The sequence below is a fragment of the Alligator mississippiensis genome, chromosome 13 (assembly GCF_030867095.1).
Source record: "Alligator mississippiensis isolate rAllMis1 chromosome 13, rAllMis1, whole genome shotgun sequence".
Lineage (NCBI taxonomy): Eukaryota > Metazoa > Chordata > Crocodylia > Alligatoridae > Alligator > Alligator mississippiensis.
In genome coordinates, this window is record NC_081836.1 from 1391807 (window position 1) to 1419724 (window position 27918).

At 52.8% G+C, this 27918-nt stretch overlaps 2 protein-coding genes and 1 long non-coding RNA gene across 4 annotated transcripts; all 3 read left to right on the plus strand.

Moving 5' to 3' along the window:
- Positions 1–1674: 1674 nt before the first annotated feature.
- On the plus strand, positions 1675–12450 carry YBX1 (Y-box binding protein 1). 2 transcript variants are annotated; one of them, XM_059716947.1, is made up of 8 exons: positions 1676–1968; positions 2173–2236; positions 6089–6122; positions 8649–8738; positions 8934–9236; positions 9561–9643; positions 9742–10007; positions 12070–12450. In XM_059716947.1, exons 1-7 carry the CDS (start codon positions 1812–1814, stop codon positions 9974–9976), a joined length of 966 nt encoding a protein of 321 aa, XP_059572930.1. In that variant the 5' UTR covers positions 1676–1811; the 3' UTR covers positions 9977–10007; positions 12070–12450. The 2 variants fall into 2 exon arrangements, with proteins under 2 accessions (XP_059572931.1, XP_059572930.1); XM_059716948.1 differs by lacking the exon at positions 12070–12450 and having other exon boundaries at positions 1675–1968; positions 9742–10008.
- Positions 12451–18130: 5680 nt separating this feature from the next.
- LOC106737590 (claudin-16) lies at positions 18131–21737 on the plus strand. The gene is made up of 2 exons (XM_019495283.2): positions 18131–19471; positions 21485–21737. The coding sequence occupies exons 1-2, from the start codon at positions 19243–19245 to the stop codon at positions 21682–21684; spliced, it is 429 nt and encodes a 142-aa protein (XP_019350828.2). The 5' UTR covers positions 18131–19242; the 3' UTR covers positions 21685–21737.
- A 369-nt stretch (positions 21738–22106) lies between these two features.
- On the plus strand, positions 22107–27825 carry LOC132244617 (uncharacterized). The gene is made up of 2 exons (XR_009456231.1): positions 22107–22419; positions 23266–27825. It is a non-coding gene; the product is annotated as an uncharacterized LOC132244617 (long non-coding RNA).
- Positions 27826–27918: the final 93 nt, after the last annotated feature.

A 27918-nucleotide genomic window follows, 5' to 3' on the forward strand; every position in this document is an offset into this window, starting at 1 on the left:
CAGTCTGATTTTCTGATGGCGAGCCACAACCCTCGACGCCGGAGCTGTCAGATGTGGTCAGCGTGGCCCCCGAGCTGGGGGAATCAACGCTGCTAACCTGCCCCCCGGGACTGGCGTGCTGCATCTGCAGGTCAGCGGTAGCACGAGCCTTGGGGTTCGGCGTCCGGGCTCCGCTCCTGGCTAGAAGCGCGACTAGGCGCAGAGCGGCGGTTACGAGCTACAGCCCTGGAGCGGCCTGGGCCGCTTACAAGAAAAGGCCGAGCAGGTGGTGTCTGTGCGACCCGGGCTGGTACCAGCCCCAGCAGCGACGGGGGTCCGATGCGCAGGTCGCGCTGTGAGCTCCTGCCTCGCCGCGGGCGCGTTACCGCGCAGGACCAGGGGCCTTGCAGGCCCCGCGCCAGTGCCGGCGCCTCTGCAGGGAAGAGTGGTGTCGCCCGCCATCTCCCTGACCCGCTTCGGCCTGGAACGTTTTTGACCGGGGGAAGTAATCCTGGTCCGTGAAGAAACGCTCCTCCGCGGGATCGCAACCACCATCGGGAACCACGTGGGGCCCGTCCGCCTGCGCTGCCCCGCGGGAGGGCACTCCCCACCCCGCGCAGCCCAGGCAGCGGTCAGTCGTGGGGGCAAGACCGCCCCGGGCAGCTCCGCCGCCCCCGGCTGTGCGTGCGCCTCCTGCTCCCGGCCGGGCCTTCGCGCCGACCGCTTCGGCTGCACGGACGGCCCAGGCGGCCCTCGCTGGAGGGCGGGCGGGCAGCGCCTCCCGGACGCCTTCCGTGCGGGTGCGCAGGTGGAGGCGCGGCGCGGGCGGCGGGGAGCGCGCGGGGCTGCGCACGCCAATCCCCCGCGGGCGGGGCCTGCCAGCCCGCTTCACGCGCGTCCTCGCCGGCCTGTCACTCGAGCGGTAGCGGCGCGCAGCGCAGGGGCGGCGCACCGCACGGGCGGGCGGCCACGCCGCCATCGTGCTGCCCGGCTGCGCCGCCCCCGCCTACACCGGCCCCGCGCTGCCGCGCTCCCGGGGGCGGCCGTCCGTCCGTCCGTCCGGCGGCCGCGGCGCACCGCACCGCTCAGCGACCGAGACTTCCTCCTGCGAGCCTCGGCCCCGCGCCCCGCCGCCGCCTCGGGGGGAAGCAGTGCCGCGGGGAAGCGCTGGCGGCGCGGCAGCCCGCTGCACCCCGGCTGCCGGCCTGCTCCCGCCACGCGCGGCCCCGCGGCGCTGCCCGCCCGCCTGCCGGCAGCCTCCGCGTGCCCGCTCTGCGCGGCCGCTCCGCGGGGCGGGGCGAGACCCCGAGGGCATGTCCGCGTCCTGTCCTCCGGCGGGGCCGCAGCCAATCAGGCTGCAGGGGGGCGGGGAAACCAGCCCGGGAGCAAAAAAAAAAAAAAAAAAAAAAAAAAGGGGGGGGAGAAAAAACACCCCCTGCGGGCCGGAACGAGCCGCGTAGCCAATTGGCGCGCGCGGCCTGTGACAGCCAAGCCCTGCCGCCAATCGGCTTGCATACGGGCTGGACGGCCCCCTGAAGGGCAAGCGGGCCGGCCAGCGAGCGCGCGGGGCGGTGGCGGAGCGCAGCCAACGGGCGCGCGTGGCGCCTGACAGGCGGCGGCGGCAGCCAATGGGGCCGCGCGCGGGCGGGGCGCGGCGGGTGGCTAGCCGGCGCGGGCCGCCATTGTGGCCAGTTCGATCGGGATCGGGAGCGGAGAGCGGAGCCCAGCGAGCCCGGAGCAGGGAGCAGCCCCCGGCCGGCCTCAGTCACCATCAGACCCCGCGGAGCGGCGCAGCCAGTCACCACCACCGTCCGCACCCCGCCGCCGCCGCCATGAGCAGCGAGGCCGAGCCGCAGCCGCCCGCCGCCCCCCTCCCCGCCGCGGCGCCCGCCGCCCCCGCCGACTCCAAGCCGGGCGGCGGCTCCGGCAACGGGGGCGGCGGCCTGGCCTCGGCGGCGCCTCCCGCCGGCGGGGACAAGAAGGTCATCGGTGAGCGCGGGGCCGCGCGGAGGGGCGGGGGGCGGGCGCGGGCGGCCGTTGGCGCGGAGCCGTTGGGCCCCGCGTGGCGCGGGGGGGGCGGGGCGGGGCGGGGCGGCGCCTCAGCCTCAAAATGTCCGCCACGCGCGGCCTTTGTGTGCGGCCGCCACGTGCCCGGCCCCACCGCCACCGCCGCCTCCGCCTCCTCTCTTGCAGCAACGAAGGTTTTGGGAACAGTGAAATGGTTCAACGTGCGGAACGGCTACGGCTTCATCAACAGGTGAGCCTGCCCCCCCACCCCTCGGGCGCTGTCACCGGCAGCCGGGCCGGGCTCGGAGCCCCCGCGTTACACCCGCCGCACGGCCCGGCACGGCCCTGGGGGAAGGGAAGGCGAAGGCGCGCGGGGGTTTTGTTACCGACTCGCGATGCCGTCGGCGCCGAGAGGCGGCGCCGCGCGTTTTTCCGGAGTTGAGCTCGGGCCCCTGCAGCGCCGGTTACGAAGGACTGACGTCCAGCGGGAATTTAAGCCTGAGAGCGCGCTGCCCGCGGGAGCCCTTTTGGAGCAGCGTCAAGAAGCCGAGGGCCACGTTGGTGTCGGTCGCGATACCAAGGGGGTTTCTGAAGCTTTCCTCGCTTTTGAGGCTGTTCTACACTTTCTGCAGTACGGAGGGGAGCTGTGACAGGCTGGCGAGGGCCGTCCGGCAGGGCCGTGGCGAGGTGCTGAAGTCATCGTGCGTTAATAAAACGCAGCTTGGTAGCAGAGTCCTGCCGCTGCCGCCCGGGCTGTCACTGGGCGGGCGGGCGGGCGGGCGTCCGCGCCGAGCGGGTGACGGGCTCCGCGTGGCTGGGGCCTGGCCAGCGGTGTCCGACTCGCTCAGCACACCAACGAGCTGTAGCTGGGGGCAGCCGCGTGTCTCGCTGTACGGGCAAGCTCGCTGGAATTTAATTACTTCCTGCCCAGCTGCCCGGGAGCTTTTAACAAGTTGCTGTCTTGCCCTTTCCTCCCTAACTTGGTAAGATCTTGAGGTTACACAGATGAGCGTTAGGAAAATGTAAATTACTTGAATCCTGAGGTTTATGACACAAGTGAAAGAGAGGTATTTAATTACAGCTGAGGTGTGGCTTTTAATTCCTGCCATGTCTGCCTCTGTATAATGCGGAGGTGACATGACACTGAAGGCCTGCTTTTTCCAGAAGAGGCTGGGTAGGGTCTGATGTTTTATTATTTGACAAATTGACTGTACTATTCAACTTCATGATCCCAACTTTTTAATTGGATTGTCACATTTTGAAACTTAAGTGCCTTGCTTTTCTATAGAGTTGGATTTCCTGTGTGGTTGCCAACTTCTGTAGTTGGACGTTGAATAATAGCTTGTTGTTTGGTGCTAAAGTTGTAAGTTCTGGCAATTCTGCTTTTGGTAAATTTGCGTAAAACGGTACTTTGCCAGTTCTGTAGGGAACGCCGAACTACACACTTGAAGAAAAGAAACAATGCAAGAAAATGACAGCTGATAGTTAAAAGGCATCTGAATGTTTCAGAGCATGCATTGGGCTTAATCCCCTGGGTTGTCATTTTAATGAGAAGCCCAGCACGATCTCGTGTTAACAGGACTGCGCGAGAAGAGCTGCAGCCTGAGAAAAGGAGCTAAAGGGCATGTCCACAGTTCTGAGCTCTGGCTAGTTAACTGTAGGGGAAAAAAAATCCCTTAAAAAAAGGTGTGGGGCGCTTTACTGCTCTTGCATCTAACTATATCTTTCTGTGAATATATTTGCAATTCAGATCCATCCTTTTTGATGGAAACATCTGCTGGCTTAAAGACAACATTGCTGCTTTCTTTCTAATTATTTTGTGTTTTTAAAGTGTATTTTCACTCTGAATGTTGGCCTGAGTCCTAAAAAAAACAAACCTGTTGTTGTTTTTTCTAGCAGTTATCATAAATAGTAAGTGGTTCAGAAGGGCATTGATACAGCCCTGTTACTTATCTGCAATTGCAGCTCAAGTGTTTAGCGGTCTGTTAATGCCACTTCATAACAAGTCCTCTGGAGCTTTGTCTTAATCAGCAGATCTGCTCTGCATGAAGTCGGACCATAGTCCTTGTTCAGCCAGTCCCTCTTCAAGCTTTGCATTATGAAGAAGTTGAAAAGATTTGTAGTTCAACAAGATAAGCAGAAGGCAGGAGGAAGCTGAGCACTCAGCCACTTTGCATTATGAGGTGTTTCAAATGACACCAGCCAGCTACAAACCCAGATTTGTTAAAAGGGAGTGAATTTGTGGATCTCATAGTTGGAAAACATAATTTGAAGCAATGAGTTTGGGACTTAAGAAAGTCATCTACAAGTTACTAATTTATCCAGAAAGAGTACATTGATTTGTAAAGGCTTTTTTTAGAAGTAAATCTTATTGTCCGCTGTCAGACAGGATCCTGGATTTGATGGACCACTGATCTGATTAAGTTTGGCTAGAGTAGAAGTGTAATTAAAGCTTTTTAATGGTCCTTTATCATTTATAGGCTCTTATCTCGCACATGCTTAGGATTGTGTTTGTGTTCTAGTTGGTTGCTTTGAGGCCATTACAGGTTTTCCTTGAAGATGACTGGAAGTTTTGGATCATCTTAAGCCTACTAGGCATCTGGTATCTATTGTAAATCCCCTTGTTGGCATTAAATGAAGTTGAAAGGTGGACATGGATGGCTTGAGACATCTGATGTGTGGAGAGCTACGTATGGAAAATATTAGCGACGAGCACATTGATGTACTGGGGTTCTTAGTTAGATTCTGTTGCTGTGTCCATCTGGGTGGTTCCAGCTTGCTTAGGTAGTGTCAAACATATACCGTAAACTTGAAGTATCAGTAGTTGCTGGAAAAGTGAAAGTCCTTGCGCGGCTTCTTTTATTTCCCCTGACTGGCGCGTGGGGGGAGGGGGGGGGTTGACCTATAGATTTTCAGGCTGGTTTTTACCTGGCTGCAAGTGAAGGGTTCATTCTGGGAAGTATTTTAATGGAAGAGTGGAAAGATAATCCCAGCGGGCCGAGTCAGTCAGTGGGATGAGTCTTTTTGAGGTAATTTCAGGATGAAGTTTAGGCGGTGTGATGTCTATTTTGAATTGTGGTCACTAAAGTAAGCTTGCTGGCTGCTGCAGAAGCACTCCATTTTCATTCCATCCTATATTTCTGACCTCTTAGGGTTTGTGTTTTTTCTCAGTAGTGTTTGCCACTTCCCACTTAAAACTGCAAAGTTTAACACAATGGTTTGCCTGGGGGGTAGCAGCTTCATATCTATGCTGTCTTTGCTAGTGCTCCTGTTTAATGTACAGGGGGAGTGAGGCAGCAAATATGAAACTGGAACAAGGCGAATAGATATTGAGAAGCCTTTTGTTCATATCTGTATCTGTCTCATGTAATATCCCACTGGTGATGGCATATCTTGTAAACCACTTAATCACAGTTCTGTAGTAAAATCTCATTCTTTACCTGGCACCCTCCTTTTGCAGTGAAGGATCATGGCAAGGCTCTTAACCTTTGTACCTTCATGTTCCTCCTGGAAGAATCATTACTGAGAAGGTCACGTGATTGTGATACCTGTTGTTAAAGGTATTACCCACCTATTAACAAGATTGGCCAATTCCTAGATTGACCTTCTTACCCTCTTGGAGACTTGTGACTTGAGTAAAGCATCTAACATGATGCCCATTATTGGGGGTGGGGGTAGGATTGTGGGGTGGACTGGCTTGTGTATTGCCAAGCTACTCTTTAGTTCTTCCCTCCCATCTTTTTTGGACCTGTGAAGAGGAGGGGGTAGAGAAACAGGACTTGCTGGAGTGATGTTATGCAGACTGTGAGAGAGAAAAAACGGAAGTGAGATTAGGCAGATGGGAGGGCTGGATGGAGCTGAAACTACTTTCTAAAAAGGATAGTACCTAATTAATGGTGACCTTTGAGAGGCTCACTTTTCTGGAAATGTGGAGAGGTTTTTCTTCTCTCCTGTTTAGCTTCTTCCTGGTTAATAAGCAAAGTGATGCCACTTTCATAAAGGAACTGTTATTTTGATCCTTTATTGAGCTAGGAGATATTTAATGTTACTATGCACCTGTCTGAATTTTCAGTTTTATATGGAATGTTATTATGTCTTGCAGGAATGACACCAAGGAAGATGTGTTTGTACACCAGGTAAGCGGTTTTTGTGAAGATGGTTCATTCCTTTGTCTGGAACTGATGCATACCGGGCTTTTATGGTCAACTTCATTAATAGGCTTGACCTTAATTGATGGGGCTGTGAGCATGTTGTGTTTGTCGAAGAAATCCTACTTCTCCAAGATAAAGGAAGTCTTTCTTAAAACCATAGATTCTCATTATCACAGGCCACAGCAACACATTCAGCTCTTGCCCTCTACCCCCATAGCGAGGGCTAACACTGCAAATGGAGGCAAAAGATGTAAAATTGCAGGCGCTCTCACTAGTTTCTACTGAATTTGCAAAGCGCAGTTAATTTGCAAGTACACACTTTCCCTTTTTCTGTTAAGATTTGTTTAAGGTGTTTGTGAAATTTGTCAGATCACTTATTTGAATTTCTAAAGTTCTCTTTTTACCTAGTGTTCCTCACAAAGCTGTTAAAGGCTATTGTGGGGAAACAAAATTCTGTCTTGGATTAGTAACTATAGAGAAATAAATGGAAAGCTGGAGAGTAGAACAAGGAGTATTGGGGTTGGGGGTGCATCTAGGATGACATCTGTAGTTTTTTAAGCTGTCTCGTTTAATATGTGCAACTTATTCTTGCAAACTGCTAATAACAAGGTAGTAGGATTTAAAGTTACTTACAGGAACAAGTGTCTGCAGTTGGATCCCTTACAGATTTTACTGGGAGAAACCAAACTCAGAGCCTAAAATAGTCTCTAGGTTCTGGACTGGAAATTCTGTTTCCTCTGAATCTTCTGGTAGTGGCCGCTAGGAAGAAGTAGCATGAAATGTTCCATTGGTTTGACACAACTTTCAGAAGTCTACAGGTATGAGAGGGCAGAGCTAAGTTTATTTTGCGCAGGCATTTGGCGATCCTTAAATTTCAAGTTCTGTTAAAGGACCACTGGATGTGTGAAAATTGCACTTCTCTGAAAATGTTTGTACTGACTGTAGTTAAAAATGTCTATAACTAGTGAAACTGAAAAGGTAGCTAGTTCACCTGGCTACACTTGGATAGTATCAGTGAGCCGGGAAGAAATGGCTAACTAAACATCAAAGAAAGGAGAGAGAGGATTAAGTCAGAAAGATTTTGACTTGGGGCACTTGGTTTGTCAACTTTTGAAGGGAAAGGTTTACATAACTAGCTTTCAAAAAGCATAGAAGGCATTTGTTTATAATCTCTTCTGCAAGCGAGTGTGGAAACCCTGGAGGGTTATCCTGTCTGACTAGTAGTATGTGGAATAGGAACTGTGAAACTTGATTATCTGAAGCGTTACCAAATGGCATAGTAAACAAAGTAGCCATTTGGGCTTTATCCTTCTTTTTAGCCCGATTTTAAAAGATGCATGTAATTTGACAGCAGCATTTTTAGTCTAATTATTGATTATGTGGTACCTAGCACTGTAATAAGTTGTTTGTATCTAAGTAAACATTATATGTGTTGACTACGTGTTGGTCTAATAAAAGATACCAAATTCACCCAAGGAACCTTGTCTGCCTTGACTACGTTCGGTAGCTTGCAAGTTTGGTAGGAATTCAGTAGGTGTAACCCCCTCTCTGACTGCCAATTTGGATTCTTCTGTAGCTGCTGTTCACTCGGAGCAGGCGTTCCCCTAATACAGAGCATCAGCTTGGTAGACTGCAACTTGCAAATGTATTGTTTTAGGGATTTTATTCCCTCCAGGGCATGAAACGTGTGGGACACTGTCAGCAGTATTTCAGTTATTTACAAAATTTATCATGCTTGTGTGAGCATTGAGATCCAAAAAAGTGGCGGGTAAGCAAAATATGGTTTGTGGGGTCAGTGTGAACAGCATTTAAAGCATTTGTCAAAAAAGCTATTATCTGCTGTTGACTAGCACAGAAATATTGGTGAGCCAGGAAGTGTCTAGTCAACAGTAATTTTCTAGTACGTCACATTCTGGTAGAAGTACCAGGCTTATTTCTCAAATGTTGCCAAGTCAGTGGTCTAATCTAAAATATAATTAAATATAATAAGGAACGATAGTTTTACATGAGGCTTAAAAAAACTAAGGTTACGTAGATTAGTCACAGTATTGTACAGCTGACTTTTAGATGTAAGAAGTGCCTCAGCTTTAGACTGCCAGATTGAATTTAACTTCATTGTCTGATCCTTGTATTTTCCCTCCGTTGTTATTGTGCTGTATTCTCTATGCTGCTGACACCTGATTTTTTTACATTAGCTCATGCTGTTAAAGCCTAGCCCACAGAGCCTTTGGATCCAGGCAACCATAGGGTCATGGCTTTGGCAGCAGATGGGGGTCTCAGTGCTGTTCCACAGGCTCTAGTGGAGGGGGGCTTTTTGCCATGCCACACCACAGCTGAGTGGCCAGCAAAACTGGTAGCTGCAGCTGGGTCCTAAGGCCTGCCTCACCCCAGTCTGGGTCATTCTGGTGTCCCCGCTGCAGTAAGTTGCAGGCCTCTGATTTCTTTTTTTCATGCTTGTTAATCTGTATATACTGTGTCTCCAAATGTAATTCTGTAATGTTGTATTGCTAGACTGCCATAAAGAAGAATAACCCCAGGAAGTACCTTCGCAGTGTAGGAGATGGAGAGACCGTGGAGTTTGATGTGGTTGAAGGAGAAAAGGTGAGCATATTTTCTTTAGCATATGCAGCATGCACAGAAGACATGGCTTTCTATTTGGCTTCAGAATAGATGAATAAGGAGCTGTCCAAGGAGGTTATGCATTTTGTTAGTTGTCTTTGCTTTATGATGATACAACTCTGTTTGGTGCCTTTTTCTCACGTAATGATCATTACCTAACGCTGTCGCTGTTTTTAGGGTGCGGAGGCAGCTAATGTTACAGGACCTGGCGGTGTTCCAGTGCAAGGCAGTAAATATGCAGCAGACCGTAACCATTACAGACGATATCCACGTCGTAGGGGTCCTCCACGCAACTACCAGCAAAATTATCAGAACAGTGAGAGTGGGGAAAAGAACGAGGGATCGGAGAGCATACCAGAAGGTCAAGCCCAGCAGCGCCGTCCCTACCGCAGGCGGCGGTACCCACCTTACTATATGCGAAGGCCCTATGGGCGTCGACCACAGTATTCCAACGCTCCTGTGCAGGGAGAGATAGTAGAGGTAACTGTCGTATGAAACTTTGATGCTGCGCGAACCTGATCGCAGCTTGGCCTGTCTACGTGTAATCTGCTGACTCGGAACTTAACAAATTGGGCAGCCCCTCTGTTTGCCAAGGTACCGAGAATCCAAAAATGCCAATTACACGTAGAATTTAACACGCAGTGAACTCCTAAATTCATGCAATCCTTTGGCACAAAACTAATGTAGCTCTTCCCCAAACATTGAAAGTCAGTGTGTCAAGCAGCCATAATTACCAGGCTTGGCTAATGGCTTTAACATTTCTTAGTCCTGCATTTGGCTAAGAGCATGCATGTCTTTTTTCAGGGTGCTGACAACCAGGGTGCAGGAGAACAAGGCAGACCAGTCAGACAGAACATGTATCGAGGTTATAGACCACGATTTCGCAGGTATGTTGGAGAACAGCGTGTTCAGTTATGGAATCTGGTGTGTGTTCGGATGTGATGGCCAGGTGCTGTATGGGTAAAGCCTGTCTTGATTTTTCCAGGGGTCCTCCTCGTCAGAGACAGCCGAGGGAGGATGGAAATGAAGAAGATAAAGAAAACCAAGGGGACGAGACCCAAGGTCAGCAGCCACCTCAACGTCGGTACCGGCGCAACTTCAACTACCGGCGCAGACGCCCAGAGAACCCTAAACCACAAGATGGCAAAGAGACGAAGGCAGCCGAACCACCAGCTGAGAACACGTCCGCTCCCGAGGCCGAGCAGGGCGGGGCTGAGTAAATACCGGCTTACCATCTCTACCATCATCCGGGTGGGTGTTCGACTCCTCCCTTTTGAGGACGGGATAGTACCGTGGGGCTGTTCTGGATTTAACCTGGTAGATCAGAGTTTGACATAGCAGGATGCATTTCTTAAAATTAGTCTTGGCTGGCAGAGAGTTGAATGGGTAACTTCTTCTGTTTAAGGGATTGAGGGTTTAAATGCTGTTTGCAGAACAAATGAACTAATTGGGGACCTAATTACAAGATTTCCCTAATTTGACGGGACTGTAGGCACGTCTTGTGCTATGGCCAAAATTTTGGATATGATCTGTTTTAGCTTTAACAAAGCTGGTAGAAATCTGAAGTAGTAAAAATGTTAGCTGTCTGGTGTGACTGACTGTATCTGGAGCCTTAGTTGTATATCTTTTTTTACGTTTGACAAGTCAGAGCAGAATTCCAAAAATTAACAAGCACTATAAGCTAAAGTTACTAGATGTCTGAAACTAGTGGTAAATGGAATGCATTTGAGATAACGATAGGTACCACAAATGAAAAAGTCTTCGAAACAATGGATGTCAAGTGGCCTGAGGACTGGCTAACCATACACATAAAGATGTGGTACCTTGGTGTTGTAGCATGTGCGGTAGGATATTGTAGATGTTGGTCTAGGTCTTGATCTGGAAGAGGAGGGGGGTAGCTTTATAGGGTGAAAAATAAACCAGGATGCTAATAGATGGTAGAAAATCTTTAATCTTCCCCTTTGAAGAAACAAAATTAATGTCTAGAGAACCTGAAACAGTCGGGTGAGGGTTACTGGAGAATGGTAATGTTGAGGCCTGCTAAATCAGGCCAGAAGATGCAAGGTGGCATGCCATCAAAAACTAATTTAAGATTTCTGCATGTGCAGCTAAAAATTACATCAAGAAGCAGACAATTAACATGTGGCATTTGATGCAACTAGGCTTGTCCTAACACTTTGTTTTGGGCTTTATTTTCCCAGAGAAAAATGTTGAAGGGGCTGTGGGAGGGTTGTGCAAGATGTAGGTTAAAATATGTGGCCTTCCTTTAGTGGGTACACTTTTAGGGCAGTTGTAGCATTTGTTGCCTTGCTGTCATGATGTATTATTGTTTGGAAATGGATTTGTTTCTAGTTCCTGCCACTTGTTTCAATTCCTTCCTGCTGTTTGGCTGTTTTCTCCCTTGTTTTCATATGCATTTCCTCTCCTTCACCAGCTTTCACGGCCCACACCCTGCTGGGATTCCCAGTCGTCATTCTAGCTCCTAAGATGAGCAGTGAAGTAGTTAACAGGAGCATTACCATTGTCTTTGGCCTTCAGAGTTAACACGTCAAAGGGGTTAACAAGGAATGCAGGGGTTAAGGTTAAACCTTAACTTGGATGTTGTTATTTGAAGGCTGTTATCTCATGAGGACTAGTAGCTTTTTTAAAGTTTAAATTCTCATGAATTTGAATGTCATGTAGGATCACATAATTTTACTTTTACTAGCTTGTTACCTTTGCAATGCTCTCATCAAGGTGAACTTGCATTTTGAGGCTTCTTATGGAAACTAGAACTTTAACATGGATGGCAGTGAAACATTAACCTCCTGTCTATTCCTTCTTTGCATACTGGTAGATTCGGGGCATATATTTTATGTAGAGGTAGTGGAACAGAATGTCTTCTATCTTTACTTAAAAAGAGAGGTAAGAAGTTCAATCTCTGTCTTAACAGCAGAACCTAAAGCCAGCCTTGCATCTAGGGGCACTCCCCCCCATTTCCCCAAACGAAGTACCAACACTTTAATCACTTGCCTAACAGTTACTGGGACCAAACTTCATCAGACTAAATTGTAGCTTCATAATATCCAGGTGCTTAGCAGAATGAGGTGGCAGTAATGAAAGAAGCCAGTGGGAACTGCTTATATATTTAATGATCAAATCCTGCATAATTAACTTCTTACACACAGGTTGTCAACTGTCTGATTTACAGCTCAGAATAAGAATCCTGTGACTTCTGGCATTCATTAGTATTGCAGATAACCTTGGGATGTGAGGTACTTGGTCAGACTTTTCCACTGGTGACTTTTCACCGTTTTGTTTTGTCGTTCTCCAGTTTAGTCATCAAAGAAGAAAAGAATCCGAAATGAAGAGAAGAATAAGAAATTCCAGCAATAAGAAATGAACAAAAGAATTGGAACTGAAGACCTTAAGTGCTTGCTTTTTGCTGTTGACCAGATAACTAGAACTATCTGCATTATCTATGCAGCATGGGGTTTTTATTATTTTTACCTAAAGAAGTCTCCTTTTGGAAACGACAAACACGTTTTTTAAAAAGCCTGTTTTTCTCAATACACCTTTAAAGGTTTTTAAATTGTTTCATATCTGGTCAAGTTGAGATTTTTAAAGAACCTCATTTTTAATTTGTATGAAATGTACACCTGATTTTTTCAAGTCAAACTGCAAGCATCTGTTAATAAAGGTCTTAAAGAATTGCCTTTTGTGTTTGTCCATTTTAATTCACCGGTGTTTTGAAAAGGCCTGCACCAAGTAGTAGCAAAAAAAAAAGTAATGGAGTTGCTCTCTAAAGGGGGGCTTAGACCATGTCAGTTTAAATGGTATCAGTGTCTTACCTGTCCAGCTGTTTTCTTACACTTAGAAGTACTTGCTTAGTAGTTTTATCAGCTCACTTTCTGATCACTTAAAAACATGCTGTCAATTCTGTACTCGCTGAGCTGTAAGTAAGGGGTCCATGCGTGCATCTGGTCTATAGCTGGGAGCCTTGCATTATTTCTTCCCTACGGGCAACCTGTCTCGACCTGTCTACTAGCTTTCTGCCTTAGCGTCCCTACAAAGGGAATTGCTGCATTTACTCACACATAAAATGGGCCCCTTCCCCCTGCCCTGCTCAGCTAGCTATTGGGAATAAGGGCAAGTGCTGTAAAGGAGATGCTGAAGGACCCCTTTCAAGCTGGGTGGGCAGGCTACTGTGCGGATGCTGCTGGCTGCTTCAAGAACAGAAGAGGGCTGGATATCTTGGCCACAGCAGGGTCAGGCCCTCGGCCGAAGGCCTTTCCTGCTGGAGCCAGATTGCCCAAACCCTCTTGACACCTGCTGTGTTCTGCTGCTAAGGGATTGATAGCAGCCCTCGGCTTTTCATCCCCTCCCTGCTTGTTCACTGCCAATGCCTGTTTTCCATGAAAAACTACTCGCCAGTGTTTGCAAGAAACAAATCTTTTACATTCATTCCATCTGCCAAAAACAGGTGCGGGGAGGACAGGGTGTCATTTGGGAGCATGTGAGGTAGGGGAAACATTCCAGTGAAGTACTTAAAGGAAATAAGTCACTAGAGCTTTCCTGGGGGGAAATGCATGACGGTAAGATGAACTGAGCTGAATTTAATGGAAAACCTTTTGCCATTTGGAGCTCAATGCAGTTGTTGCCCTCCCACCCCTCTTAACTGATGGCAGCATGGGCTGAATTCTGTGCCCGGCCTTCCACCCTCCCTGCTCCTGTGTCCTTGCCTTGCTGCCCCCAGCTCTGGTGAATCCATCCCACAAGCAAAGAGCCTTCAAAGGCTGCTGACTTCCTGGTTGCTCTAACAGTTGATTCACTTCCTGTCAAGGGTTTGCTATTAAATGGAGTCTGTTTATGATTACGCAGCGTTCACAAAGGGAAGCGTGCACCCTGCTATCGATACATCCCCAAACATGGTGCCTCTCCCATGCAAGGAGGAACAGCCTTCAGGACCCGAGGCTCCAGCTGCGCATAGGCAGCCATTTACATAGGCTGAAATGACTGCAGGTGGAACCATGAAGAGGGCTGCAAGCTCCAAGAGCAGGGTGCAAAGCGGGACGGCTGCAGTGCCGAGGGAGAGCACTGAGCCTGCGCTGCCCTTGGTGTGAGGGAGGCATCAAGTTCACTCCATGAAAAAGAAACTGGGAGCTGAGCCTAGCGTGCAGTGGAGTGGCCTCAAAGGGAGCTGCCAAGTGACCTTGTACGGTCCTGCTCTTCCCCTGTCCCCACGCTGTCCTGTTTCGAAGGCCAGTGTTAGGAGGCCTCTGTCTTCTCCAGGGCTGGAACCGCCCTGGGCAGCCTGTTCCCCAATCCACTCTTACTCGAGGGGCCACGTGGTTGGCACCAGGTGATGCTATGGGCTGTTCCTTTACTGGCCAGGAGCCAACGGGCTTGAGCTTTTGATCTGGCCTTTGTTGCACTCCAACAGCAGACGGGAGGAGTTGGGTCTTCCCTGGGGTGTGTGCGCTTTCTGCTCCTCGCCTCACTAGCTGCTCTGTTTTCTGCTCCCTGTCCCCTCCCAGGTCCACTGCGAGGGGACAGGCTGCCCGGCTTGGAGGACTCCTGTCTTGTTCAGGCGGTGCAGGGAGAGCAGCTGGCAGCACCAGACGTTTGCAGTCGACTGGCAAAGCCTGGCTTGGGAGCTTGTGCTTCTGCTTTATTGTGGGGCCGGCTCCTCCGTCAGGGCTCTTGGGACGATGCTTATGCTTAACTGATGCAAAAGCACCCAGCAGAAGTAAGTGATTGAAGTGTCCAAGGAAGAGGTTCAATACCGAGGGCTTGCAAGTCCCAGCTAATCCAGCAGTATCTTAGTGAGACGTTTCCTGACCTCCCTGCTGATGTCGACACCGCTGAGCACTGGGAAAGCCTCAAGAAAGGCATCCGTAGGGCACGTGGAGAATCCCTAGGCTTCTCCACAAGGACACGTCAGGACTGGGTCGCTGAATCCCCGTTCTCCAGCTCCCATTGACGGAAAGGAGAGCTTTCCAAGCCTGGCAGAACCAATGCAGGAGCTTCCTAGCAAATGAAGGCTTGTGACTTGTCTTTCGAGATCCAGAAGCGCAGGGTCCGTAGGGAAAACCGGTGGGGCGTTCTGATCCAAGCAAGGTGCTCTCAGTTGGTGCTTTCAAGGCTTTTTTTTGCAAAGAAAAGGGCTAGAAATTTACTGTGGGGGTGAAGGCCTTGCCTTCTACTTGCTACTGTGCAATAAAGGAGAGTCTCAAGTCTTTCCATAGCAACAGTAATAGCTGCTCCAGGGACACTACCCCGCATATTTTAAAATGGAAAACTACTTAAAAATTGTCAGGAGCGAAAAGAATTTCTTATTCTATGAAGCACGATCCTCTGGCGAGCTTCAGAGGCCACCGCCAGCCCGCGGTGACCAGCCACTTGGAGTCAGTGTTGTTCTTTACATCCCAAAGTAATCGGCTGCCTCCCCCGGGAGCGTTTCTCTGTCCTCTCAGGCTTTATGTGTTGGCCTCTGGGAGCCTGTAACGTGCGCTCTGGAGCAAGGCTTTCCGGCTTGCTCCTTCTATCCGACCGCGGCGGGGTGCACCCAGCCCTGTCCTGTCTCTGAGCGGGACCAGGCCCTGTTGTTTCAGAGGAAGGCACAAGGGCCCCCAAGCGTGCGGTGGTTCACAGGCAAACCGTCTCGAATTCCTGCCAGTTAAAGCCTGCTTTATGTTCCTATAAAATTATTTTCCCTGTCTGATGGCACCGAGGGCATCCTCATTATCCACATAACTCTCCAGGCCTTTCTAAAGCTGGGTCCAGTGGCAGAGTTCCCCAAGTGACCTCTGCATCATCCTGCCAGTTGTACGTGATCATCACTCCCGGCTCGTTCCTGTCCAGCCTTGCACTTGGCTTTACTCAAATGCCGTTCGGTGCTTGTGCCTGAGCCCGCGGTAGAGAGACCAGTACAGCAGGGCCGGCAGGCAGCTGCGGCTTCCCTCTGCTGCAGACGGGTCATGGGCGCTCTCCTCGTGCTCACCCAGCTCAGCTCGGCAATGCTGAGAGGAGGGTCCTGGCAGTGCCCCGGGACCGACCCGTGCTTGTGCCTTTCATTAGCCCCTCCTGCTGCTGCTGCTGCGCGTCAGTAATAGCTGAGGTCGGGGTCGGAGTCGCTGTGTTTTAGCATGGGATTTGCAACGGACCCAATGGCACGAGCGCTGAGCTTGTGTGGATGTAGGCACCTGACTCCCCGACACGCCCTGGAAGATCCTACCCGTAGCTGACAAACCCTGCTTCTCCGACCCGGCAGGCTGGGAAGTGGACGCATGACTTGCTTGCTATGGAATAAACTGACTTTATGAGCAAAAGCGGAGTGGACGCCCCATGCGCAGGCCTGCTGCAGAACCAGTCGCATGACCCCAGCGCAAAGTTACCCCTCGAAGACGGCGCAGGAACTTGACCGTGTCGGCAAGGAGCCATGCGGAGACGTTATCCAAATATCCACCTGCTGCCCTCGGCAGATTCCTCCCAGGAGCCCTTCTGCTCAGTGGACACCAAATCCCTCCACCCAGCGGCCAGATGCTCGAATAGCGCCTGTGCACAGCCGGGTTCCCTGCGACGGTAAAACTCACGTCCTCTTACTACGTCCGGCTCCTCGTGTCACCTGCTCTTGCAAACTCCCGGCGATGGAGACTGCGCCGCCCCTCTAGGTGATCTGCTCCAGTGCTTTCTCCGTCGGCGAGCTGCCTGCGCGAGTGGCAGGGGACCCTTTGCTCCAACCCACCGCTCCGCGCTCTCGACCGCCCGGCTGACAGGCCCTGCTGAAGGAAGGGCTGCTGCAGAAGCCGGGATGGGTGTCCCAACCGCAGCAGCGGCAGCGCTAGATGTGCTGGGGATGGCATTAGGAGGGCTGGGCCTCTTATTCTTGGTGCTGTGTGCTGGAACAGACTGCTGGAGGGTAAGGATGAGCTTCATGCTTGTTAATCACTGGCTTTTAAAGTACCGGCAAGATTATCTCCTGATCTGATGCGGCACTTCTGGGATCTGTTGTTAGGAAGAAGTGAAATCCGGGCACCTCTCCTTCATGTTGGGAAGGTGGGTTTTGGAGGAGAGAGGCCCTGGTGACAGCCCTCCCTTTCGCCGATAGTTTGGCTTTCCGGGCCTGTCATTTGGGCCTGGGACCGTCTGCCCGACGGGGCGGCGGGGCGCTAGGGAGGGCTTGGCTTTCTCTGGCTCGGCCCCGGCCAAGGCAGCGACGGGCTGTCGAGCATGGGGCACGCTCCTGGAGGTGCCCCCCGGGACAGCGCACCGCTCACGTTACTTCGCTGCTTCCTACTTCAGGAAATAATTCTGTTTTTAAGAGTTGACATGAGCTTCGAGTTGCAATCTTTCTTTCTCTCTCCTTTGTCAAAACCCTCAGCTCTTTCCTCTTGTATCTAGAACTACACCCAACATCCACGAGCTCGTGTCACGTCGGGTTCATTTGTTACAAACCCGCAGAATGCAATTGCATTTATTCGAGATTTCACTGCATCACGTATGTCGAATACGTGGTGGAGCTTTGACTCAGTAGACAAGGTATAAACCCTCTGTTCGCAAAGCATTTGTCACATACGCTTTAAAGTGATCTGGAGCCAAACTTGCATTATAGATCCTGAAACCAAAGCTCACCTGCTTTGTGTTTATCTCTAACCCCCGCAGGGAGCTTGCTCGCTGAGTGTTAGAAGGCTTGCAAGCTCAGCACGAACCAGGGACAGCTTATAATTTTGATGCTAAAACCAACTGCTTTGTCTTTACTTTGCTCTCAGGTCAAACCTGAAACTCAAAGCAAAGTGAGAAGAGGACGCAACCACGTGAACTGAAATCAGAAGAAAGCTTTGACACTAGCCGAGCTCGGATTTTAAACTAGTTCTCGCTCTATTGCCGAGAGCTGGATGCGGAGGGATTACGGCTCGTAGCACGCAGCCTTCCTGGTCTCTTCCTCCCTGTCCCTCTCGCTCCGAGAGACCTGTTCCGGCTCGGCCGGGCGCCCCGGGCTGCATGCCGGGGTCAGCGGGCCGCGCTCCAGCTTGTGCTGAGCAGGAAGGCGGCTGGACGCGACAGGCAGGACGCTCCCTTCTAGAAAGCACCAGATTTTTTTTGGTGGGGGGGAAAAAGAGCAAGACTTTGGAAGGGGAAAAGGGAGGGGGGATCCCAGTTTTTGACCAATTCTGCTTCTGTCCTAAAAACCCCTGGACTTGAGGCCTTGGCTGAAGTTGTCTTGGTAAGAAGGTAAGAAGTGCCATTTCCTGGGTCAGACCGTAGCGGTCCGTCCTGCCCGGCACCGGCGCGGCGGTGGAGGGCAGAGGCGGGAGGCAGAGCGACTTGCCCTGCGACGTGCTGGGGCCCGGGCCGGACACAGGCATGGGCGAACCGGGCGGCTCCCTGGGGCCCAGGCAGAAAGGGGGCCCCAAAATGGTCATTTTGATTATTATTATCATCGTGATCTCTGGCGAAGGGGGGCCCGATACTAAACGCTGGCCGGGGGCTGCCAGGAGTCTAGGTACGGCGCGGCCTGGGTCCCCGGCCATGCGTGCCCTTTGCTTCTCGGCAGGAAACAGCCGCTCCTGCTGAGGAGCTGCCAGGACTTGGCTCCGCTGCCCCGTTGTACAAGGGAGAAAACAGTTGTCATACCAACGCCGGGCCGCGGCAACAGCAGCAGCTGGAGGCAGCTGGGGACAGTCATGCTCGTTAAGCTGTTGACGGGGTTCCAGCAACTGGAAATGTCACCCACCCTCCAATCGCCGCGGGAAGGGACTTTCTGAGAAAACCTCATTCCTGAGCCCCGGAGCTCCAGCAGCTGCTCGCGGGAGGTCCTGCCCTCTGCCGCCCGCCCGCCGCTCGGAGCAGAAAATACCGCGGCCAGGCCCTGCTGAAGGCCGTGCAAAACGCCATTGACTTTGGTGGGACAGGGATCACGCGGCTTCCTGCCTCGGACAGACATGGGACAGCCCAGGGTGGATGTGCTTATTGGCACGGCCAGTCCTTCAGCTTGCTATGCAGCGTGGGTGGGTGGCGCGTGGCCCGCGGCCGGACGGAGGGGCTGTCATCGCGCTCCAGGCACCGGCAAAGCCGCCCCAATGGTGCTCCTCGGCTTCCTCGGGGGCATCAGCACTCGCTCCTCGGTGCCCGCACGCCCGCCACGCGCTGCCAGCCCGCGCCGTTCAACCCCTGATTCGCTGCCCGCCCGTCCTGTGCCTCATCCTGGGACTTCGCTGGAGCCGAGATGCTGAAATACTTTACTAGAAAGCATGTGTCTGAAACCCCTTTATCTGGAAAAGCTTAGTCAAGTGGACTGAAGCAGTGCACGCATTTGTATCGATGTCTTGAATTGCTTTGGTCATTTTTTTAAATCAAAACACAAAATTGTCACGAAAAAGGTGTCGTGTTTTTCCAATTCCAAGTGAAGTTTTATTTCAAATTCATTGCACCGTTACTTAAAAAAACCCCGACTCATTTTAAGGCCGTAGCAACAAATGAAAGGTTTTGTTTCACAGCAAACAAGATGTATAGGCTGCTCGATCCTGCTCCCGCGAGTGCCAGGAGGAGGGCTGGTTCCCTGCCCTTGAATAAGTTGGTTTTTCCTTTTCTTCTGCAGGAAGACGCCAAAGATCCCCACTCGTCCGTGGGCCTGAGCTCCCGGTGCCGCGGGCTCTGGAGCGAGTGCGTGTTTGACATCGTGGCCAGCCTCCGGACATGCGATATCCCCACCTCCTATCTCAGCAAGCACCCTGGTGAGTAAAGGGCTGGACTCGGTGCGGCAATCCCGCATGTCACCGAACACGCAGCATAAGGAATACGCCGTCCTGAAGGCCGGGGTTTTATTAAGGGGAGCGGGGCGCCGAGGCATGCTCCAAGCCCCTCTGCAGCGTCTTTGTAGCAAGAAGTGCCTTCCCACGCCTGGTGCGCGCAGCACCCAGCACGGCAGTCCTCTGACCCCGCTAGGCGCTGTGGGATTGAAATCCTAATCATGCAGCAAGCTCCTTTCCTGCTGCTGAGAGCAAGTCTCCTCTCATAGATTCATAGATTCATAGATGTTAGGGTCGGAAGGGACCTCAACAGATCATCAAGTCCGACCCCCTGCATAAGCAGGAAAGAGTGCTGGGTCTAGATGACCCCAGCTAGATACTCGTCTAACCTCCTCTTGAAGACCCCCAGGGTAGGGGAGAGCACCACCTCCCTTGGGAGCCCGTTCCAGACCTTGGCCACTCTAACCGTGAAGAAGTTCTTCCTAATGTCCATTCTAAATCTGCTCTCTGCTAGCTTGTGGCCATTGTTTCTTGTAACCCCCGGGGGCGCCTTGGTGAATAAATCCTCACCAATTCCCTTCTGTGCCCCCGTGATGAACTTATAGGCAGCCACAAGGTCGCCTCTCAACCTTCTCTTGCGGAGGCTGAAAAGGTCCAGTTTCTCTAGTCTCTCCTCGTAGGGCTTGGCCTGCAAGCCCTTGACCATACGAGTTGCCCTTCTCTGGACCCTCTCCAGGTTATCCGCATCCCTCTTGAAGTGCGGTGCCCAGAATTGCACGCAGTACTCCAACTGCGGTCTGACCAGCGCCCGATAGAGGGGAAGTATCACCTCCCTGGACCTATTCGTCATGCATCTGCTGATGCACGATAAAGTGCCATTGGCTTTTCTGATGGCTTCGTCACACTGCCGGCTCATGTTCATCTTGGAGTCCACTAGGACTCCAAGATCCCTTTCCACCTCCGTGCCACCCAGCAGGTCATTCCCTAGGCTGTAGGTGTGCTGGACATTATTCCTCCCTAGGTGCAGCACTTTGCATTTCTCCTTGTTGAACTGCATCCTGTTGTTTTCTGCCCACTTGTCCAACCTGTCCAGGTCTGCTTGAAGCTGTTCCCTGCCCTCCGGCGTGTCCACTTCTCCCCACAGCTTTGGAGCTGCCGGCCTGTTCCTTAGTCTGATTCTTGGCTGTGGGTGCATTTGCTCCCTAGCTCTGAGGCACGTGGCAGCCCAGATACCCAGGCAGGCGCACGTCATGTGCAGGGTCTGATTTTCATGAGAAGGACGGCTCTACCAAATGATACGGTTTCTCGAGGGCCAGGCTGGGAAAAGCTCTGCAGGGAGGACTCTGAGTTTCACCTCTCCTGCTGCCAGGGCTTTGGACGCCCACCCGTTCCTGCCCGCCGCTCTGCTCTCGCTCAGAGGGGCTGTGCTTGTGTTGGGCGCTGCGGTTTTTAAGTCTTGGTTGGAGATGGAAGTTGCAGGTTGAGCGGTGAACTTGCCGCGAGGCTGCGGGTGTCAGCAAGGGGAAGGCCGTGTCCGAGCTGTGATGCCACGTTTGCTTCGTTGCAGGGGTATCACTATCAAACATGTCCTGCGGGCCAGGAACTGGGGGTCAGGGGCACGGGGGTGGGGCCTACCACTGAATTTGGGGGTACGGAGCCCGGCTGGGGGCTCGCGTCGGTGCCGGCGCTGCGAGTGTGAGCTGCGTTAACACCTGCAGCTGCCGGAGCCAGCGTGGCCACTGCTGCTTGCCTGCCGCAGGAGGAGGGTCTGGGTCCAGCCCATAAGGAGCCCCGTGCCAGGATGGGACCCACGGGACAGCCCTGCTCCTGGGGCAGGACCGGTGCCCTGCTGTAATGCAAGACTTCGCTCTCCTTGCATGTTCGCTATGTCGGTCTACAAGGTCCCCGCTGTTGCCAGAGCTGCTAACGCTGGCATTGGCCTGGCGCTCACAGGTTAGTCTTCAGTGTCTTCACGCTGCGTCACTTCTTTCCTTCCAGCCGTCCTGGTGACCACTCGTGCGCTGGTGATTGTGACTGGCGTCCTGTGCGTTGGGGCGATGCCCTCCCTCGTCATAGGAATGAGATGCACTCACCTGATGAGGAGCAACGCCCATCACAAATACAAATTCACCCTTGCTGCGGGGACCCTCTTCCTTCTCGGAGGTAAAGCCAACGTCCTTACTCGCAGCCAGTCCTAGGCCTGCACCCGCCTTCCTCCAGAGCTGCTCTCTAAGGCTGCCTGAGGCCTCTAGCAGCACGTGCACTTGAACATCTGTCCAGGGGTAGCGGGGTTTTGGGAGTGCTCAGCCTGGCCTGGCTTCTCTTCCATGGCTGCGGGCTTCTTGCCGCCCCACATTGCCCAGAGGTCGTGCTCCAGCAGTGCCCTGTGCCCCCGTCTCCCTGCACCAGCCCCCGGGCACTGTTTTACCGGTGATGCTGGGTGAGATCCTGCCGGTACTGCAGTCAGAGGCAAAGCAGCTGCTGTGTCAGCAGGACCGGGTTTCACCTGGTGTCGCCACTACAGAGACCCATCCACGGCCTTGCTCCTTCTCCCAGCCTTTCCCTGCTCTGGGGGAAAAGGGGCTATTTTCACCCTCCTGCCTTTCTCCCCAGCCTTTAACTGTGATCTGCCCTGGGAGCAATACTGCCCAGAATTGCGCCCAGTCTGGACTGAGATCTGGCCCAGGACAGTGTTGGACTTGGAGTCTGCAAGGGCATGATTACTGGTGACGTTAGCTTACACTTCAGGAGCATCTCCCCTTTTAAACTGCATTGCTGTCCAGGCAGAAATGCAGAGCATCACCCCGGGTCGTCCCGCCCAGGAGCGTGAGGCCACCCCCCGAGCGCAACGCCTCCCTTCTGTTGCAGGCCTGTCGGGCGCAGCGGCTGTTCTCTGGTACGCTGTGGACACCGTGCAGAAGTACAGGCTGGAGGTGAGTGTTGTGCTTGGAAGACGCTGTGAGATGTGCACTTGAAAGGATGCTCAGAAAAGGTGGTACTTGAAAATCACTGCTTTTTGTGGCAGACTCCTCCTTCAAGCGAGCCCTTCTCCCCCCCCCAGGAAGGTCCGCAATGTTCATTCCCGAGAGAAGGAGTTAAATGGACTTGATTCAGCTCTTGGGTTGATCCCCCAGAAGTATATAGGCTCCTGGCTCTTCTTGGTTTCAAGAAGGCGAGGCACCTGGACAGCACGGGGAGCTGGACCTTTGCGCTCTGTGACGTGGACGGTGTTGTGTACCGTGTTTGGTGTTCACAGTTAATGATAATTTATTTGAAATCTTTGACCAGAGGCGCAAGCAGGTGAGCCAGAGCAGGGGTCTCGCCTACCCTACCTTGTCTCTGGGACAGGCTCTCAGCCTGTCTGCCTCGCCACGTGTGCCGTGTCGTCCCGTGGCAGAACATTTCTCTTTGAAATGGTTTGGCTCTAAATAATGAACGTGATGGTTGAGGATGGGTCTCTGATCAGTGGTTGTCACTGGTACTGGTCTCAGGTAGGGAAGAGCTTTGCAGGGAACGTACAGACCCGTGGAGGTGAGCACAGCTGATAACACAAGTGACCGCGACCTGCAGCCCGCTCCAAACTGGGCAGCGGGAGAATATTCTGGCCCCGAGACAGGCCGTGGCTTGAGGCCTAGGACTTACAGCATGGCACTGAGAGGAAAGCTCATCAAAGGAGCAGCTAGTTCAGTAACGGTGATATATTAATCGAAAACGCATGCAGGTGCTTGCATCCAGCACTGCCCAGGGCCGTGAACCTGACTGTCTGCGTTCTCTTTCAGGTCAGTTTTGGGATCCCTGGGGTGACCTATGAACTGGGCTATTCCTACTGGATGGCGGTGGCCGGCGCCTTCTGCACCTGCGCCGCAGGGGTCCTGCTGCTTGTTGCCAACTGCCCCAGGACCCAGACACCGAGGAGGAAGCCCCCACGTGTCCCGCTGCCCCCCGACTTCCAGACAAGAGGCACTTACTTGTGAGCCCAGCTTCCAGCACTTCACCGCCTGGTTCTCAGCCTTTTTAGACTCGAGGCGCCCTCGGAAAACACCAGCTCCTAGTTTTCACCCTTGTTTTGCCTGTAGAAAACCAGCGGAGCAGTGCTGTCCTGGTGCAAAGAACTCAGGAAGATGCAACTGTAGATTTCTGTTGAAATCACTGGGCTTATCTTGTGAATCGTGTTTGAAAACCTGACTGTGGGGCACCCTACAGCACCCTGGAAAGGCTCTCAAGGCACGCCGGGGTGCTGCGGCACCCTGGTTAAGAACCGCTCCCCCAGAAGCACAGGTCTCTGTAAGACGCTGCGATGAAAGGGAGGACTTAATTCCCATCACCGGCGGGCTGGGCAGTCTCTAACCCCGCGGCAAAGTGTGCGTGAAGCACTGACTCATGCGCGCGGCAGGATTTGAGCCCACTTTGCAGCAGGGTGTGTGCCCAGGGGCAGGGCTACCAGACTCCCAAGGAAACCTCTACAAAAGCTCCCAAGTTAACTAGAAACTTCAGTCCCATTTCCCAAACGGCCGAGGGGCTCGTCCGTGTTGCCCTGTGCTGCAAGCACTGCCCAAAGGCACGTCCTGCTCACGCCTTCCCGCTCTGCACGTGCCCAACTCATCAACCCATCTCGGGGTCCCCGGGGCCCCAGGTTTCTCTCATGGGTTAGAAGAGGAGCGTAGCCTATGTGTGCACCTCCGAACAGGCACTCGAGACGCCGTGATCTGGAAAAGCAGAGACTGTGCTGGCTGGACTCCGTTTTTTGCTTGTACAGGTAGGGAGAGAGCGTTTTTCTCCATCTGTGAGAGCCAGAGGAGATCAGTGCCTCTGCAATGAGCTGGAGGCTGCAAGTGAGAGGAACAGTGCAAAAACCCTGGCCAGGCTCTGGTCAGTCCTCCTTTCAGCACCTGCTCTCTGCCGCCGAGACACAGGAGACTGGGCAAGACGGACCTATGTGGTCTGACCCAGTAAATGGCAGTCCTTATGTCATTGTGATTAGCCTGTATACAGGAGAGATTGGAGCACTTTTGATCAGCAGCAGTAATGCCCCGTTCCTCTTACTGGAGACGGTGCCAGCTATTCCTTGGCGTTCCACGCATTTGTGTCTTTTCCATAGTAATTTATTAAAATGTCTCCTTATTGCAATGCAAGCAGCCTCTTACAACATGAAAGCAATGAACTGTGCTCTTTAAACAGGGCTGTGGGAAGCCCTTCAGATGGAGCACTTCTGAACAAAAGCACATGACTTCTTTATTCAAAATTTGGAGAAAAAATTGACTGTGTCAGCAATCTGTGAGCAAAGAAAAACTCGGAGTAGGCAATCTTATAGCAGGCGTTGTGCCCCATGGCTGCCGTGCAGCATATCTACCCAGCAGGCTCTCTACTTTATTGTCCGTGGTCTGTTATCTGCCTTATTTATTTGCAGAAGATGTATAGAAATGTGCCACCTGGTTGTGGGCAATAGGATGCCTTGTTGGCGAGTACAAAATCAATGGAGACAGCCGTATGGGTTCCTTCCTTCTCTGCAAGCATCCTAATTGCATTGGGCGGAGGACAGTGTTGTTTAGGGAGAGGAGGAGATGAGCACTTGGAAAGCACGTGGTGTTGGTCTCACTCAGTTCAGACCCGCAATGAGCATTTTTGGCTAGGATTTTCAAAGCAGACTCCTATGAGTTAAGCACTGAAATCCTGCTGGATGCTGACTCCCTTAAACTTGCTTTTTTTTCCTTTTTTTTTAATCCTGCTGGTACCAGTTTCCCTGACAAGAGCAGAGTCAGGCTCACACGCTGATCAAATCCTGACTGTCATGAGGAAAGCGAGAAAAGTCATCGTGCTCATTATAGCTTTGACACTGCAGCAGTTATTCACGTAAGCAGCTCTTTTGGGAAGCCTCTTGCGAGCCAGGACTCCTAGCCTTGGGAAGGGGTTGCTGGCCAGGACCTGCACTAGCTTCGCCTGCCAGGGATACATCATCTTTGTCCAAATATTACACATTGTACTTGGGAAGCAAGACTGAGAAGGACTTGCTGCTCTTTGCTCTTTTGTCATCTGCCTGTAACCCACTACAACATCCCTCAAACTGGGCCCTGATCCAGGGACCCAAAACCATGAGCTGCTATAGCGTGCCTGCTGCTGGCACAGAGCTGTGTTTTCTGTGGATCCAGCCTCAAGGGAAGCCCCTGGCACAAACCCAGTGGGTCACAACCACAGAGACTAGACAAAACTCCCATTTAAAGGGGAGTTGGGACTGTGTGTGATAGGTCATGGGTCACAGCAGTGACTTCCCTTCCTCTGCACGTATGCACGGCCCGCTCTGGTCACTCGGCTTACTGCTGCTGCCGCCCCACGGGGTGTTTCTCTAGGCGAGAGGAAGACCCCTTGGAGCCAGCCAAGAGCCAGCTTTGCAGGTGCCTCAGTGTCATTTTTGGCACCTCGGTGCAGGCAGGGCTGCTGTTTGCTGCTGCGTGGCCCGTACGTGGTGTGAGCGTGGGAGGCTATGCACGCGCTTGGCTATACGCGTGCTCCCCGGGTGGACGCGTGCTGGTGTCAAAGGCCCAGAAATGTAGGTGGCCCAGAGCTACAGGTAGCAGAAGAGGCTTCCCGCGATTTAGCCCCAGGACCTGAGTGGTTAGGGTAGTGCCTGGGAAGCCAGAAACCCGGCTTTGAATGCTCCTCGTCCAGGGGGTTTTGCAGCTACACCTTCAAACGGTGCTCGACTCGCCGTGCTCCTGGGCAGACACGAGGCAGGCCGCTTCTGGGTGCTCTGTTGGGAGCAGGCAAGAGAGATGTGGGGCAGAAGCTGGAGCGGGGGTGGCTTTTTCTGGAAAGGAAGGGGCATCGGGTCTTGCCTGCAGGCTTGTGCCCACGAGGCAGAAGCTCCCCTCTTCGCTCTGCCTCGCCGAGGGGCAGGGGCTCAGCTGCACAAGGGGTGCGGGACAGGGCTTGGGTCATACCTGAGTTGTGGCGCAGCGGGCAGTGGCAGTGCGACCTGAAGACCTGGGTCTCTTGTGTCCGGGGCAAGAGCTCTAACGGCCGGGCTTGCCCCTCCTGTCACCTTGTTTCCCCGGGACTCACGTTCGTGGTTGTTTGCACGCAGCGTTATGAATGCAGCAGCAGCCCTGCCACCTGGGAGCACGTGCCAAGCAGACCGCTCGACCGACTAGAAGCTGCCAGTTAGGCGGCCAGCGGGGCAGAGAATGACGCCCTTGTTGTCTGGAGCTGAATGTGCCGCTGAGGATGTCCTTCCCCGCCAGCGCCTGCCAGCTCCAGCGAGGAAGAGACGTGCTGTATGTATTGTGGGAAGTGCTCTGCCTAGAGTGTCTCCTTATTCATTACATTAGTGGCTCGTTCCAGTTGCGTGAAAAAGCAGGACTGTAAAATAGAGACTCTTTGCAAGCACTGGCCCGCAGCAGTTGGGAGCTGTGTAACCAGAGGCCTGTCGTCCCTCCGTGTTGCTCGTGTTCCACGTAGGAAGGGTTTTTCGATTGCGTGGCCACGGTTTGGAAGTGTTCGTGGTTCTTGCGGAGACAGCGGCAGGCCAGGCCTCTCTGTGCTCCATGCTCGTGTCATGTCACGTTGTCATTTCTGTCTCTAAGCTTCCCATTTCTTGGCTTCTCTTTCCTGAGGTGACGTCAGAGGCGGCTCCGCTCTTTCTTACAGCCTGGATTGGTGTCCTGTCCTCATTTGGGGTTGGCCTGCGTGACCCCTTCATGCTCCGGAGCCCAGGGGGTGAGCACTGCTGCCACTTGTCCCCTCTCCCACATCCTAACTCAGCTGCAGGGGGCAAGGGGGCTAGCAGCAGGGGTGCTTGTCCCCATGGGGAGGGGAAGGGGCAGGGGCAGGGCGAACACAGCGGTGCCCACCCCACGCGGCCAGCTGCTGAGCTCAGCGCTCACGGTATGTGCTGGTGAGCTCGGATGGAGGTGACGAGTGCCTCGCCGGGCTGCCTATCCCAGTTAAACAGTGGTAACAGCAGCAAAGATTTGTCAACAAGTTGCCATAAGTCCACAAGACTCTTTATGCCTATGTAAGTCCCCAGGAACAAGAGCTTTTCTGCTTCCTGCTGTGAAGCGAGGGGGAGGTGGGGGTGGACCATGCTATAAACTCATCCAGCATTTTGATGTGTGTTGCATGTGTCTGGAGCAGTAGGCTGGAGAAAGTGCATCTGGTTAAGTTATCACAGCAGGGATTTTCCAAGGAGCCAAGGGTAATTAGGTGCCCAGTTCCCATGGATTTCTATGGGTATAAGGTGCTGAACTCCCCAAGACCTCTTGGAAAAATCTCAGCCTAAATCCTCTTTCCTAAAGCTGTGCAGAAATTCTGAATCCTTTCAAAATAAAAGGTAACGGTGTGGAGGAGTCCAGGTCTTGAGGCATAGTTGCGATTGTACATTTATTTTTGTAAATCCTGGAGAAGGTGAAGAGCCGTAATTGCTCCTTAGCAGCAGACTC